At 36.0% G+C, this 16,863-nt stretch overlaps 1 protein-coding gene across 5 annotated transcripts in view; it reads left to right on the top strand.

Moving 5' to 3' along the window:
• Positions 1 to 16,863, top strand: part of CNTLN (centlein) — a 217,891-nt gene that overhangs the window by 182,653 nt on the left and 18,375 nt on the right. For 4 of the 5 annotated variants that reach the window (XM_075410639.1, XM_075410640.1, XM_075410643.1 and 1 more), the window contains 4 exons: positions 2,555 to 2,652; positions 4,293 to 4,419; positions 5,873 to 6,010; positions 6,366 to 6,551. In XM_075410639.1, coding sequence (XP_075266754.1) covers positions 2,555 to 2,652; positions 4,293 to 4,419; positions 5,873 to 6,010; positions 6,366 to 6,551 — 549 coding nt within the window. Of the gene's footprint in view, positions 1 to 2,554; positions 2,653 to 4,292; positions 4,420 to 5,872; positions 6,011 to 6,365; positions 6,552 to 10,503; positions 10,541 to 16,863 lie in introns of all 5 variants that reach the window. The other variant, XM_075410642.1, reaches the window with a different exon arrangement.

Genomic DNA, 16,863 nt, shown 5'->3' on the forward strand with positions numbered 1-16,863 from the left:
ATATTTGGGGAAAGTGAAGAGGTCAAAATGGTACAGTATCTTGCTGCTAAAAGAAACGACACACTAGCAAGCTGGCTGCAAAAGGATCAGCTGGAAGAAAAGGCCATGTTACATGCGTGATCTAGCTGGCTGTGGCTCGGAGTACTGGTTCAGCTGTGCTGGCCCACGAGATGCAGGTAGTGCTCAGACTCTTAGCTGTTGGTGGCATCTAAATTCAGGGATTAGTAAAGGTAGGTCACTGATAAAGAGATGACCGCAGCAGGGAGTAGCCATGAGGAGGCACATAATTTGATCTACTTTAATTATGAGAAAGAGATCTTGAAAACATACATGATGTCTTCTTGAGTGTTGATTTTAGATTTGGGCTTGACTAATCTCCTTCTGTTGCTGGTGAGTGGTAATTTCTGTTAATTAGGGTTGTTCCTTTTAGATGAGTGTCCTCATTATCCAGAAACCTAGTAGTCAATTGCTCTACGAAAGTAAGAAAAATAAAAAATGGGGCTTTTTTTTCTTTTGTAAAATACTCTAAGACTGACACTCATGCTAGAAGCCTAGAAGTCTGCCAGACGTGAACTGCAAAATATAGTGCTGAAAAATCAAAGGTTTTTTTGTTTCTACAAGCAGAGGAAACATTTAGCAAATATGTATAAATCTGATGTCAAAAATACTAACATGACTTTTATTTCCTTCTTAAAGATGTATTATATTTTTTATGTAAAAAATAAACTGTGTATGCAAAACTACACTTAGAATAAATATAGTATGTGACCCCAAATCCAGATTAGTAGAGTAAATTCACTGATTGCTGAATTGGATGAGACTTTTGACTATAAGGGCCTCAAAACTACTTAAATCAAGTTACTGAAATTCTTAGCCTTATTTTGACCTAAAAATTTTTCAAAAATTTAAGTCCTGCAGATCGTTTTAGCAGAAGAAATTAGCAAAAGTTGTCAACTATTGTGGCAGATGATCTAGCGTACTTAAAAAGGAGATACAAAGTTATTCTCCTGAATGTGAAAGCAGCAGAAGCTTTCCTTATAGCTCAAAATCTCAAAGTACCTGGTTTTGTTCATTTTTTTTCTCAGAGCTATCTTTGCAGTGTTTCTTTATGTTGTATGTAATGACTCCTTGTATTTTTGCCAATAGGAGGAAATGTGTTAGGTGTGGGTAGTGAGTTAAGAAGCAAAATACCATAAGCTTATGTCTTTGCCTCTGAGCATGTGCAGAGGCCTGTCTAGGTACTCAAGTTCGTATCTGGTGTGTAAACCATGTAACTGGGTGCTGTGCTTCACGCTAATGAAGCTCAGGCTCAACAAACGGGTCTCAGGAAACTCAGGAGTATTCTGCTAGCATACATCATTTTAACAATTTTCTGGTTATACCTCACATAATAATAGTAAATAGACTAGACAAGTTATTAAGAACAATATTTTACATCTAACTATGCACGCAAGAATATATACTCCCCCTGAGGTGCACAGAGTTATGTACAATACTCCTATTAATGTTAATAGGCGTTACAAGTCTGCACTGAGCAGAGAAATTCTCCTGAAGTATCTTTGTTTACAGCGTGTCTGATCTGTTCATGTATTGTTTATACTTAATGAGTAAAAAGCTTTCGTACAGTGGCTGAACCTGAATGCATATATGCACACATACATGTTATGTGTGCACTTAACGCATGTGTATCTTTTGGCACACCTTTTCTGAAATCTCTATATGTGGTCTGTTTGAGCTGCCATTTTCAGCAATGGCATTCAATGCATATGCTCAAGAGTGCTAAGATGGCTACTTAGTTAGATTTGATATTTTTATTTTTGCAGAGTGATTCAGTTGTTCCGTATTTAAATCTTGGGTAGATTATCTGTGTGTTTCCATGGAGGAATTGAGGCTTTTTTTCTTCCTACTATCTACAATGAGGAAAGGCCAACAACTGTACAGTTCTCCTTCGCTGGAATTATATGTGCCTGAAAGTTAGGATAGTACCTTTTTGTTATTGAAATGTAGTATTTGTGTTAGTATGGCCAGATGGAAATGTCTTTGTCTTATGCTTTGAGTTTCAAGGGACACAGAAACAACTGCTCTTGTATATTGTCTTGTGTTTCTAAATGCAGAGGATGCAAGGGATTATTGGAAATTGTTGCTCTGTGGATGCAGGCCCCTTGTGCTGTAGAACTATACCATTCAAGGATGTAGTTCAAATGAAGATCTGATTTTATTTCTCTTCTTTTCTGTTACCTTTACAGCTGACCATGCTATGCAAGACCAAATGTGGTCCTGATAGGTACACTGGGCTTAGAGGTGTTCTGGGAAACATCTATTAATCATGCAGTATTAGAAGAATGGAAAAGTACTGATTTTGATCATATTTCCAAGGAATGTACTTTTGCTTATGTGTAGCTAGAAAGTAAGAATGCTCCTTTTGTACCAATTAATGTTTAAGAACATTCATAAAATATGTGGAAGTTTACACAGCCCGTTATTTCCAACAAATTTACTGTTGACTGCGATAATATTGTCTGCTTTATGTATATTTTAAATTTTTTCAATATAGAATTCGAATAATGAAATCACTAAGCAATCGACAACCATTAAGTCACTGAAAAACGAAGTCCAGGAAAAAGCAGAACGGATTCGGGAGCTGCAAGCGAAGTATGTTCACTCTTCTATCCGTTGTGTTTGGTGCCACCCAGTGGCAGCTGTGTAATTGTTACAACCTTAACGATTCTTAAATAGATTTTTAGAAGGATGTTTTATTCGTCTTATCACTGCAGTCTTGCAGACTGTTACGGGGTTTTTTTTTAGAAACTGGAGCAGTATGTGCTAAAACTGCATTTTGTTTAATCTGATGAGTGTTTAGCTGGGTACATTATCGGTATTGCAGTAAGAATACCCAGACCCTAGAGCAGACTGTTTCATCCTGGATGTGTGTGTAAATGAATTCCTCAGCACTGTTAAACACAGTCTTTCAAATACAGTAATTCTTTGCCTAGGGGCTAGGAGACATGTCAAGGTTCAGATGCTTAAACAAGATTAAATATCCAGTCTTACATTCATAAAAAGTTCAAAAGGAGAGTTGTATTTGTTTCTGTTTGAATTGATTAAGGTTTACTGCTCATTTTGAGATGCACATGTATTGTTGTGAAGTGCACAACTGAGATTTTTATTCTACCTCCATTAGCTGATGTAGTACTGTTCTTCAATTATATTATTATATAAACATAATCTATTAGTATAGCAGTGAATTTCTTGCCTGTCTGAGAGTTTAACTCCTCTAACCATTCTATTTTTTTATTTCTAGAAGGAATGCAATTTATTTATCTGAAATTATTTCATTTAAAAACCAGAGAACTCTTAAAATTGTTAAATTGTTTCCATTGTGTCTTTTCTGTTTCAAAGTTAATTTTTCCACTATAAGACTGAAATTTTAAATAGGATTACTTGTTATCATGTGCCCTTTATAAAATAGACACTGTTTTTCCATCAACTGTAAGATGTAGTCACCAAAATAACATTAATAGTATAAATGTGAAATAGATGCAAAAAATTTTAAGATGCAGTATTTTCCTGGGATTTTTAATATCATATTGACGTGTAATCAACAATGTTTTATTGCTGAACATATTACGTCATTCATTTTGCTTTAATTAAAAAAAATAATCCAGAAGTCTGAACATACTCATGCTTATGTTTATATTTAAAATATTAAAATATAATTTAAAATATTAATTTAAATATTAATTTGTGTCATAAGAGTGGAGGCATTATGTAAGGCATAATCTTCTCTTTGAACAGAGTTTGTAGTACGTGAGAGTTTCTTTTTTTGAGAAGTTCCTGAAAAATGCTGATGTTGTTTCTGGGTTTTGCAGTTTTTGAGAAGTACTATCTTATCGGAGATACTAGAGTGATAGAGGTGTTTGGATGATACCTGCTTCAGACATCAAAGAAATTGAATTAGTTAAATTCTGTGTTTTCAACAGGTTTTTTTGCCTTTTTAAAATAATAGCTTAAAACGAATTATGATTTCAGATCAGACACGTTAGAGCATAAATGACAACAAAAGACAAATCACAAGTAAATTACGTATTTAGAAACAGGTCTTTAATAAGTGACTTGAAACTGGTTTTAATGGTTGAGAATAGGGTAAATTGCAAGAATTGCATCAGATTTATTTAAAAAATGTTCTAAAGCTACAGGAATGATAGCTTGTGTACTGCATTTACACTTTTTAGTGATTTAAAATAGTTGCATATTAACCATATTTGCTAACAGTGTAACTTCTTCCTTTGTAGGATTTCTCGATTGGAGAGGGACCTTAATATGAAAAGACATTTGATAGAAGACTTAAGGTCTCGTCTAAAAGCAAATCAAGAAAATGAGAAAACCTCTAATGAAAAACTAGAAAGTCTTGAGAGAAAGGTACTTCCTTCTTGCTTTTCATAGTTTTAGGAAAAGCAGAAGCTGGTGGATTTGCAGAAGTTATTTCAACATGCTATACATACTAAAACAATATATTGCTTTAAGCAAACAATGTACAGTTAATTTAAGGGTGTAATTCCCTCCACTATAATTTGTATGAAATCAGTATACGGTGGTAACTTGGATGGATTCAGGATAATTTAATGTATATTTGTAAAAGGTGTAATTAATTATTGAAGTATGCAGAACATTGAGTTGCAAAGATGTGCTGTAAGTAGTGAGATTTAGTTTGATGTACTGTAAGTTCATAAAATACAGTAGATCTGAAACAGTGATGATTTTACGTGACATATGCTAATGAAGTCCATGCACCTCTCCTAGCTATAGTAGTTAAATGCTTTAGTATGTTAATCTGTTGTTAGTACTGCAATGTTATGAATGATTCACAGTTCTTAGCTTAATGTACTTCTGTCTGTGTAGGTAGAGTATTTTGGGTAGACCCCAAAATAGAAATAAACAATGTACCAATTTGCATTTGTTTTCCTAGAATGTAAGTGCTTGCTGAATACCACAGGCACTGTCTCTGCTTGCAGTCGTATAGTACTTTCGGCTCTAGAGAGAGTACTCTCTTACCCTCTATGCCAAAGATAAGGTGTGATTAAGAAATCAACACCAGAGAGTGAGAGCATAAGCAGGCAAGGGAGCTAAAGTACAAAACAAGAGAAGTATCTGGGTTTGGTTTCAGACAAAAGATTTAAAATGCAGCAATGTGCTTGAGTGCTGTTCTTTGAGTATTTTAAGTGCTGCATTTCTCAGATTCCAGAGAATCGAATTCCATACATTAATTTGATTATTCCATGTGGAAAATGAACTTGATAAATTTTACATTATCTTCAGCAGAAGATCAAAGAAATTCCCTGTTACTCGACATTGTCAGGAAAACTTTGTGATTAATATTGTCAGGAGAGCTGGGTGATCTTCTAGGACCATTCGTCTATTTCATTTTACCCAAAATCAGTGTTTGTGTTGTATGGCAAAATAATAATAATTTTTATAAGGATTTACAGACTGTGAATTTGGAGACAGTTACCATTTTCTCAGCTGAATTTTAATTAATGGTTTTACCTCTGATAGAAGAAATGAGTGGAAGTTGTAGTGTGCTCCCTTTTGCATGCCCTGTAACAGTGAAATATATATAAACAAACAGCTCTGCAAATGAAGAGCTTTTCTTTACACTTGATACAAGTCAAGACTTTATGTAACAGGATTGTGTGCAAACTGATCTGTACTGGATCAGCAGTAGAGATTTGTTAAAGACTGTAATTTCAGAAAAAGGTACTTAAATTGTTTACATAATACAGGTATGTATATATAGGTAAGCTTAGTTTTGATTTTGTTTTCTTTTTTAAGCTTTATATCTTACAGTCAATTGCTCTTGACCTTTCATATTCAGGTGAAGGCACTGGCTGAAGACTGTTCGAACAAAAAAGCTTCCGTTGACTCACTGAAACAAAGACTTAATGTAGCTACAAAAGAGAAGTCTCAATATGAGCAGATGTATCACAAGGCTAAAGATGAATTGGAGAAAAAGGTATATTACAGTTGTGATGGCTCCACTGTGGAACCTTTTCGTACCTCGCTTTCAAAGGAAAAGTTGCAAGGTCATCAGCTTAGACTTTTGAAATACAGAATGGGAAAATACCCCAGAATAATAGTAGTGTGTTTCTCTGATTTAATTCAGTCACATCACTGAAATTCAGATGCGGAAATGTGGACATAATGACTGAAAATAAAATTACTTTTTCCCATGAAATTACATTTTATGCATTCTGTGATGGTAACCATTGTGTGGGAGGTTGGTTTGTTCATGCATTCCTTTGTGGCCTACCATACCTGCCTATCGGCTTTTATTATATCGCTGCTGTTTCTCTGCGGATATGTTTCAGGATCTCAAGCTTAACCATTTAGAGAGCAAAATGATGGAGACTGAATGTGCCATGGCTGAACTTGAGACTACTGCATCTCAACAACTACATGGCTTGGCTAAACAGAGTGGGCAGGCTTTGGAAACTGTACAGAAGAAGCTGCTGCTCACCAGTGACAAAGTAGAAGAGTTCATGACATTTGTGAAGGTTTGAGTTTGATTTTCTTTTGAGTGTTTACTTAAATAAAGGTATTCTTGAGTGAAAGCAAAACGTAAAAGACTAAATGAAGCTTATCGTTGGTCCATGCCCTGTTCTGGAACAATATTTGTAGTTCCTTCACTGGCCTGGTGTCAGCTTTGAGCTGGTCTAAACAGGGAGAAAGAGTCAATGGCTCTAGGTCTCTCTCCTACTATTCCATAGACTTCCATCATTTTTATTGGTCGTCTTTTTGTATATGGCTATGAGCGTACTTATTCCCGAGAAAAAGTGCTTAGTTGTATACCAAATTACTCTGCAGAGAAAAATTTCCCAGCACATTTAAGAAAATAATTCGTATCTGTTGATTAGTGTGAATTGCATCATTTTCCACATGCATTGCTTTTTATTGCAGAAATATTAAATAAGGAAGCCTCTACACTACAAAACTGAAAGCAGTTTTAAAAACAGTGGGTAGAATATTCTTTTCTCATTTCGGTTAAGTACTTAACAGTCTGCTACAGTGCATCATGCAAGAATACTGTGTCTGTGGGGTTACACAGATTGCTTCATCATACTACTTCGATGTGAAGTTCTGCAGAATTAACTGATTTGAGTTTTGTAACTCAATATTTGAAATATAAATATTTATTTTTTCTGAAACACCCACTTCGTAACTAAGAATTATAATGCCTATTCAGTATATAGCTATCTTGAAATTAGCATATATCTACTATATACCTACTTTCAGAAAAGGGTCTATCTTACCAACCCATGAAACAGATCTACTTCTCTACTGTTCTTGGATTTCTGTTATGGGGAGCTGCTTTCAGATATGTTTGAGCAAGTCTGATAGCATCTGAAGTAAAAAGCAGTGGTATTTTGATGCACTGTAAAAAGAACTCATAATTAGCTCTTAATGAATAACTTTCCAGTGTGGATTGAGATTAGTAACTGTAGTACTTGTACATTTGAGCTTTTTTCTGTCACCATCACATAACAAGTCACTATAGAAGCATCCCATGGTCAGTTCAGTTGAAAAATTCACGTTGAGCTCATTATGAAAAAAAAATGAATGGTGTTGAATGCACTTCAAAATCCTAAAATCAAAGAACTGATAAGCTAAAGTATCTAAGGTGAAAATGAAGATTGACATTCATGAAAATAAGTGTGCCTGTTATTTAAAAAATCAGTTATTTTATTTTTTAAGTTTCTGATTAAAATAAAGGCTATCTTCTGTTTGCCATGTTTCATAACCCTTGAGAAAGTGGTATAAAACTGATCACTGTGCCCCATGATTCAGAAGTATCTTGCCTATTCTTCAACAAAATGTTATTTTTCATGGGGGAAAATGTGCTTTCTTTTCTTAATACAGAATGCTTCCACTAAGAGGAAGAAATGAGTGTTCTTTCCACAGCTGCATCCTTGTTTTTGTCTAAATATGAGAAAGTCTGAATTAAGCTAATGCATTATCTATTTTTTTAAATTAAATACTCCTATGCCATACTTTGATGACAGAGAGATGCAATTCAGTCTTCATTCAGGCTATGAATTTTGGAATGACTTAATTGAATAAACTGCAGTAGCAATTATAGACATAGGAGATAAATGTTCATATTATCAATACTTTACATACTTCCATAATGAGAAGTTTGACAAAAATTAGAAAATGAGAAAGGAAAGGACCTTGTGTTCTGAAAAGTAGCTGTAATGAGGAAAATCACCTATTAGCAACTATTACACTTTATTTGTTGTTGAATAAGATGCCTGCTTCTCTGTTATTTACCATGAATATTCATTAGTATTTACATGATAATACTGTATGTGAAAAGATTGTTAATATGTAGTTGCTCTATAAATAATAATAATATTTAGCTAATAAAACTAAATATGTAGTTTCCGTCCCGGATAAATGAATATGGATGCATATTTCAAGTAACTCTTTTGCTGACTACTGATCTGCAGGAAGATTTTTTTAAAATAAAGATGCTGTCTAGAAGTCAAATATTGATGAACAGGGAGTTCCTCAGTAGACTGCTTTGTTTAGTTAGGTACTAAATATTTATGGGAAAAAAAGTTCTCTGAAACCAGATTTTATTCACAGTATACCACTGTAAAAAATATAGTTGAAAGTCCTTGGCGTTTCAGTGGATTTTTTGTAGTATATCAAGTAAATCCCATTAAAGATACCTCTTACGTATCTGATGCTATAACCTACGTGGGAAGATCAAGGTGACACAACAGAAGCAGCAGTGCTCCTTCCTGCACCAGCTCTTCCTTTGACGACTGATCTGTCTCATTTCTACTCTCTCCTGCCAAGGGGCTGTCAGTTTTCCCCTGACCTTGGTTCTCACTCAGGTTTCAGTAACTCAGATAAGTTTTTCTGTGTAGACATCAAGTTTAAACTGGCTCTTGCTTAACCTGTTTGGCATATTTGTATGACCCTCTTATCTGTATCTGCTCTTCTGATCACTTCAGAAGCCTTACTTGTTTTTCTGAGTGCAAGTGTAATCTTCTCATTAATCAATTGAATGCGATTACTTTTTTCAGCTGTTCCATGTCTCTAATGACATTATATAGTTATTTTTTTAACATACAAAAATCATTTCAGCATTGCTAATTAATAGCTAATAATACAACAACAGAGGAACTTCAGAGAAGAGAGTATGGCTCCTCCTGCTGTTAGCAGACACTGTTACTTGCCTTTAGAGTTACTGATAACTCAGAAGCACAGGATCTTCAATCCGTTTCGATCAATATACTAAGTTACAAAAGCTGGTGGAGATGTTTCTGGTAGGAGTCTGGTAGTACGCTGCTGGATCAAATCAGAGGATGTGATGAGTTACTGGATAAGCACATATTTGTCATGTACAATAAAGCATTGCGTTGTTATGAGGAGCCCAGTTTGGGACACTTATGCAACTAACTAAAATAGCTAGACTGTAAAATCTAGTAACAGTTTCTAAAAATTGTGCATGAAATAACTACGAACAAAAGTTACTGTATCCAGTATGTTGTAAGTCATTACTGGACTTATTTTTGTTGGGGTATGGTATAGAGATCAGGTGTTATGTCCTAAGGTGTGTTCAGTGGGAATGAACAGAGCGCCTAAAATAGGTTGATTCAGAGCAGCTCATGTCTCCAGAGCTGTTGTGAGGAAGATATAGTCTAATAGAAAATAGAAATTGTGAAATAGAAATTGTGCACTGTAACAGTTTATTAATTAAGCAAAAAAACCACAGTTCCATAATTAGAGGGTGGCTTCTTGTAAATGTCTATTTCAGTTTGATAGGAAAGACAACACAATATTTAGAAATAAAAAGGTGATTTAAAGGAATTGGAAAATGGTTTATAGATAATAACCTAAAAATGTGAGCAGTAAGAGAGTATGGAGGATGGAGAAGAGGCTAAAGATATCAAAATGAAATTTGTGGGTGGCAAGGCCAAGAACAGTAGTAAAGTGGCACGATTTAAAAATATAGTAGTAGTAAGATACCCGTCACAGGGTGGATATGACCCATTATTACATAAAACAACTTTGTAACTGTGTGTCCTGGTTTTGGCTGGGATAGAGTTAATTTTCCTCACAGTAGCTGCTGTGTTTTGGATTTAGTGCAAGGAGAATGCTGATAACACTGATGTTTTCAGTTGTTGCTGTGTAATTAAGGACTGTTCCCAATCTCTCATATTCAGCTAGTGAGCACGTGTGCAGGGACTGGGAGGGACCACAGACAGGCAGCTAAGCTGGCCAATGGGAATATTCCATACTGTGGGTGTCATGCTCAGTTTATGAATGGGGGTTGGCTAGGGGGCAGGAATAATTTTTTTCCTTCTCTCTTTTCCATGAGTTCAAGCTCTGTCTTGTCCAGGAGTTAAAACTTTTCCTGGAGTTGAGTCTTTTTCAGGAATTTAATGAAATTTGCAAAATTCTCATTTTTCCGTGTTCCATGACTGCTGCTTGGAGACTGGCTGCAAATTGGTCATTGGGTGGTGAGAAAATTGTGAGTAGTTTGTTTTGCATGTTCCTTATTATCATTATTAGTAGTAGTATTAGTATTTTCTTTGTTGCCTTGTTGAACTGTTCTTATATCAACCCATGAGTTTCCTCTGTTGTCCATTCTCCTCCCCATCCTGCTGGGAGAGAAGAGGAGGGGTGAGCGAGTGGCTGTCTAGTGCTTAGCTGCCAGTTGCCAGGTTAACTACGACATTGTGTAGAGATAGAAGTCTTGTATAAATATTTCTGTTCTGTATCTGGAAGGAGGTAAGGCTGATGTTATATAAAGGTGATGAAACATCCCCAGTCTATTAGTAGCCAATGCACGTTTTTAAATAATTTCTAGAAGGAAGTAGTATTTTTAAATTGAGAGCTTTTGTAGCTTACAACTTTATATGGCTGGTTAAGGAATTTTACTTTTGCTGATCCTCATTTTGAATAAGTATTCAAAGTAAGTGTATGTATACTATAACACTGCCATGAGCATCAGAGCAATCGAAAAGAATGATAATATTGAGTTGATATTCAGAATATGCAGCCAGGATAGGTATTTTTAGGTCAGTTAGTCTGACTTCGTTTCTGGCTAAAATAATGAAAATCTGATCTGAAATTCAATTATTTAAGTATTAAAGCATTAGAGTATAGTTATACTTCTTAGAGTGGCTATAGAAAAAAAGTCGCGTTGAATGAATCTGTTTTCTTTTCTGCAAGCCAGTGCAAGTCAGTTGATAAAGGTTACTATTCATTTTAATATACTGTTTTTTAAGATGTCTGACCTAATACTGAGACATTCAGATAAAATATGTAGGCTATGCAATATCAATAATAAGTTAAATGGATTAAAAATGGCGTTGGTGGCTGATCTAAGAGGTAATTCATGAAGTTTACATGTTTCTAGAGTTCTGTAAAGATCAGAGCTAAACTTGATTATTAAACATTTTCACAGTATTAGGTAGGAAGTCCAGATAAAATTTGTCAATGGCATTTATGAAGACTGATAAATAGTAATGAAAGTAAGGCTGTAAATATAATGCAAGCTAGGCCCAACAAAACATTTTTATTACAGAAGAACACAAACTACCTGTAAGAGTTACCTGGTGTCTCTGAGAGTTATTTTAGATGGCTTTTATAAAGGCACATGTTTTCATCTCATCCAGCTTCCATCAGTCCCATAAATTCCCTTTGAACCATGCGTCCAATTTCTATAGTGTACCATTGTTCAGTGTTTTCTGTAACATTTATTGCAGTATTGGAACCTCAGGTGGATTTTGGCAGTTCTGTGCAGCACAGCAACAACAGCAAAATGTGCTTTGCTGTGTTTGTAGTACCTGTGACAACATATGCAGAAAGCAACCACTGGATAAAGTTAAAATACTGCTATTAGACTGCTTGACAGGATGTCTGTCGAAGACAGGGTACAGCATACTAGTTTGCTATGAAACTGTCCAAAATTCTGCTGAATTCTGCAGGAATTCTGTTTTCTGCCATTACTGTGTTTTTTTTTTTTAGCTCAGTTTGACTTTAACTGTATATTGCTGTTACGGACCCTTGTTAGCTCAAGACTCAGTAGGGTTGACTGGCCCATTGAAGTTGTACATCAGTAAATCTCATTTTTATGTTAATGTGCAGTGGTGGCATCTGCCTTAGCATGAAAGTATCAGAACTTTGCTGACCTTGAGGAAGGTGTTCTGAAGTTTTGATAAGGCACCTATATTCAACTTCGGCTGTAATAAATAGGTGGTGGTGGCTGAATGCTTCAAAGTCAGCTGAGCGCGTTTCTCACTTCCATAATGCCTCTGTGATTTGGGACTTGTGTGGCCTCCACAGAGGATACCCGCTAAAGCACAGTGCACATCTGGTCTGTTCTGGCATTGTTCTTGATAGATCTCCAGTACAACCATCTGATAGAATTGACTGCCAAAATAAAGACCCACGGCAGTTTACTTGGCAAGCTTAGTGGATCTTCTTGGGGATCTAACGCTCACTCTCTTAAGACATCTGCCCTCATTTCTGCTACTCAGAGCAGGTCTGAAGCTAGGTGCATTTCCCCCTTGCTCTTGTTATTTGACATACAGCTACGTGCAGCCACACATGTCAGAAGCCTTATTCCACCTCTGCTTGGCCGGGTGGTGTTCTGCCAGTCATTTACTATTCAGTCATTTTGTCATTCAGCCAGCTTACGATATATCCAAATATATGTCAGTCTCTCTTACCTTTCTGCAGTTTACCTTGAATCCTGGCATCAATTTTTCCATGACATATTTTCTCACTGCTATCTTCAGCTGTAGTTTATTATACAGTTTAAGGTAAGTTAACACTTCTATTAAAAAGTTCCACCTCTGAGTGACCTTCACTGCTCGTTTCTGCCCCTATGAAACTTCCTTCTTCCTCCATTTATGAAATATCACCATAAACATTATATGGGTCAATTGTGAGCTAGCTCATGAAAATGTAGTTAACCTTTTGAAAACCAAGAGCACCAGCTTTTGTGTGCCACAGGGTCAGAGCAGGGTCAGTTTACATGGATGCAGGCTAGAGGTGCTGGAACTGCCATTTAGTGGCAGTGCTAATTGAAAATGTCACATGAAACTTCTTCCTGTTGCAAAGAATAAGTCTAATTAAAGACTCACCATTTTCATATTAGAAATTCCTGTTATTTGGCAAGTTCTTGTTATTTACCATAATTGCCTTTTTCTCTTGAACTGTTCTGTTGGGGAAGATAGAACATTGCCAGGAAACATGTTCTTCCTAGAATGGCCATATGCAGATGACATCCTATTTGCTTTTTGTCACAAAAAAACCTCAAAAAAATAGAGATATTAGTGGCTGAGAGCCTCAAATATTTGGGAAATATTCTGTTGGGTTTTATGAGCTCCCTTCCAACAAGAGAACAACACAAGTGCACTGCTACTGCCTGTGCCTCCAGCTACAAAGTCAGTTCTTTGGACAGAAGTAAATCCTTGCACGGGACTCTTAGAATTCTCCACTTGTGGTGAGACAGTAAGAAATAGTCTTCATGGGATGTTTCCGTTGGTGAATGTATTCTCAAACGCTGTGGATTCATTTACCTTGGCAGTACTACTGCTCCAGCTTTTTCCAGGCCCCGGGTGTACAGAGCATGCTTTTTGTATGGGTACCCAGATCAGATGTGTGATGCCATTTGAATGATCATTTGTTTCTTCATCTAAAAATGCTAAGCATAATAGGTAACAGTAAAATTTTATGACTGCCAAAAATGGACTCATTTTTTATTGGAATAGGACTATAGTTTGCTGTGCAGATGAAAATTTATTTATTTTAAAAAGTTTACACAGTTGTATACAAACCGTGCCAATTTGGAAGTGTTGTTTGACCAAAAACAAAGGTTTTTTCAGCAGGTCACTGGGACATTTTGCAAACGACAGCAGATAGTATCACGTACGTAAATCAGCACTGTCAGTTTTGATTTGGAAGTGGACACCTTTAATATGACTTAAAGTTGCTAGAAAATGATCCCTTCTGGGAACATTTAAAAGCCAAAAGATAAGTATATTTCATTTATTACACTCCAAACTGTCAACACTGTACCTAGAAAAGTATACCCAGAGTGATTATTTTGTACTGCATGGAGTAGATGATGAGTCTGCCAGTCTGTGTTCAGTCAGAATGAGTATAATATTTGGTTATAGGGATGCGTTCCAGTCTGATGAGAATCAGTATTCTTATCTGCAGAATACACACCTTTAAGAGAACATGTCCTATATGCAAAGCAAAGTTTTTATAAGTGGAAGAATCTCAGCATTAATAAAAAATCACACATTTATTGTGTCTTCTTTGCTATGCGTGCTGCTTTAGGAAAAAAGGAGAAACACAGCTTTTATTATGAAATACCAACCTTTCTTCGTTCTGAGAAGAAATTGGTGATAAATTAAGCTAATCTCCATCAGGATTACTCTGCATCTGGGATTTAGGCAAATTGAATCAGAGGCCTGAATAGTGACAGTGAATATCTATTAGACTGTAAACACAATAATAGGCCCTGTGAATTTTAATGAATGAAGTGAATGGCTGAACTCTTACAGTTTACAGAAGGCATGTGGTTAGTGATGCATACAGTATGCCAGGAACAGCATATAATGTAGATATCTAAACGGATAGAATCTTGATTACTAAAAATGAAGAATATAGAAAGATTTTGAAAAGCTTTTCCTTACTCTTCTTATTCTTTGATTTTTAGGCTTAGAATGATAGCACTTTGTTTTTTGACTATGATAGGTAAAGATGATAACAGGTGTAGCTTAAAATATGTTGAATTTTTTTTTTTTATATTTCCCTCTGTATTAAGAGTTTAGAGGAATTTATTTAAATGATTCAACCTGTGTAACCAAATTGCAAGGTTTGTCAGGTTTTTATAGCTGTGCGTGTATGTGTTGTGCAAAGTTTAGATGCATGTCTGACTCTCACAGGTGATTTTGTTGATATTAGTGCTACTTTCTTTTTTCTTATGGTGCTTGGGAAACATTCTCGTAGACCATGGCTCTCTAATAGCAGATACAGTGTGAATAGATCCAACAAACTAGAGCTGAACAGGAAACTATTTTCACCAACTTGCAAAGAACTTCCTTTTCTCCTCAGGAAAAACGAAATCTTCTAAGTTTTTCAGAAAATGAGACTTCAACAGGCTCAGATGGGAGCTACTTGGAGACTGCAGTGCTGTCCCTGGAAGGGTACAGATCCACCCGTGATTCCTTTAAATGGCTTTTGGACACTGCTTAAAGCTGATTCTCTGCCCTGTGCATAATCTGGAGATAGTTAGAATGAGGCCTAGCTTAAAGACAATGGCCAATTTGGGGTCTAAAAGATAGAAAGGATGTTGACTGGAAAAAGGGCTAACTGGAAGACTTGGAGGATGGACACATGAGTACAAAGTACGTAGCAAAGCTCTGGGCTTGAAGGGAATGGAAAACTTTTTGGTGAAATGACAGGAAAAGTAGCAAAACTTGGAAAGGAGGAGAAAGGTCTCTAGTGATGATTTATTTAAGAGTTTGTGTAGAAATAACTGTTCAGTGTATGTTGATCACATGAGAAAGCAAGCTGAAGCAGAGAGAACAGAAAGCACCCATATACAGAGCCTTGTGAAGTCTTCACAGTCGTTTATAAAGGTGGGAGCTGGGGTGATTCCCAGAAGGACATGCCAAAAGAGCCACAGAGAGGTGGGAAGAGCTCTAGGAGGGTGGAATCATAAAAAACAACAGGTGACAGTATTTTAAGAAAACACAGTTGATAAGATTTATGGAACTTTTTTAAGAGTATAAGGAATGCCAGAGTTGACCTCTTAAATTAGGTTTCAAACACGTTTGTTCCAGCAGTGCAGTGGTCTTACACAGGGCATCTGGTTTATAGTTTTTATGCTTTGTGTGTGTTTCTGCAGAAGAACAGCATAAGCTCAGACACTGAACTGAGCATCAGGAAATCTTGGTGCTCTTCACATCTTGGTCACTGACCTGCTATGTGACCTTTGGAGTGTTGATTCACCTCAGCATTTCTCAGTCTGCCCTGAACAGTCTTCGTCTGCCATGTCCAGTACAACTCTGCTGACTTTGTCTGCCCTGACTATTCAGATAATAAACTCTCTGAGATCCCAGGCATCTCTTGCTATGTGTGTGTGAAGCTCTAATCTCTGCCAGTGCCTTTTTTTTTCCTCTGTGTAAATAACTGTAATATATGGTGTTTTAAAGGAATTATGCTAGTTTTGCTAGCTAGCACCTGTGTAAATCAGAGGTAATTCTGTTGAAATCGAAGAATTTACAGCAGGGAAAAAATTAATGTAAATGAGGTAGGACTTAAATGCTGAAGTAAATAGGACTTTAAATTATTATTATTACCCATTTCACATAAATATAATTTTAGAAACCAATATATTTTGACAGAAATATTCTGCCTGTCATCCCACGCTGATTATATATATTTCAACTCATTCTCTGCTATGAAGAAAACTATTATTTTTTCCTTGTTATAGGTCACAAAACATGGAAATTGTGTAGAAAATTTAGCAACAGTACAATGAAAACTGTGGAGTGTTTGCTGATACTTTAAAAAAAAAACACACCAGTCTGAAAACTTAAAGCTTAATGTACAGGAGAGAGTAGATAACTATAAAGCTGTACTAAATGTCCCTCATGTCAGTGAGTATCTGCTGTATGTTCTATAAAGGACGTGCCCAGCTGATGCAGTAAGAGGGGGTTCATTCTACCTAAAGCCATGTTACAAAGAATGCTATGGAAAGAAACAGATTTTTAAGATGAGATTTGAAGTAGAAGTTAAAGTGCAATAGCTAAACAGTTATCAAGA

The sequence above is a fragment of the Opisthocomus hoazin genome, chromosome Z (genome assembly GCF_030867145.1).
Source record: "Opisthocomus hoazin isolate bOpiHoa1 chromosome Z, bOpiHoa1.hap1, whole genome shotgun sequence".
NCBI classification, from domain to species: domain Eukaryota; kingdom Metazoa; phylum Chordata; class Aves; order Opisthocomiformes; family Opisthocomidae; genus Opisthocomus; species Opisthocomus hoazin.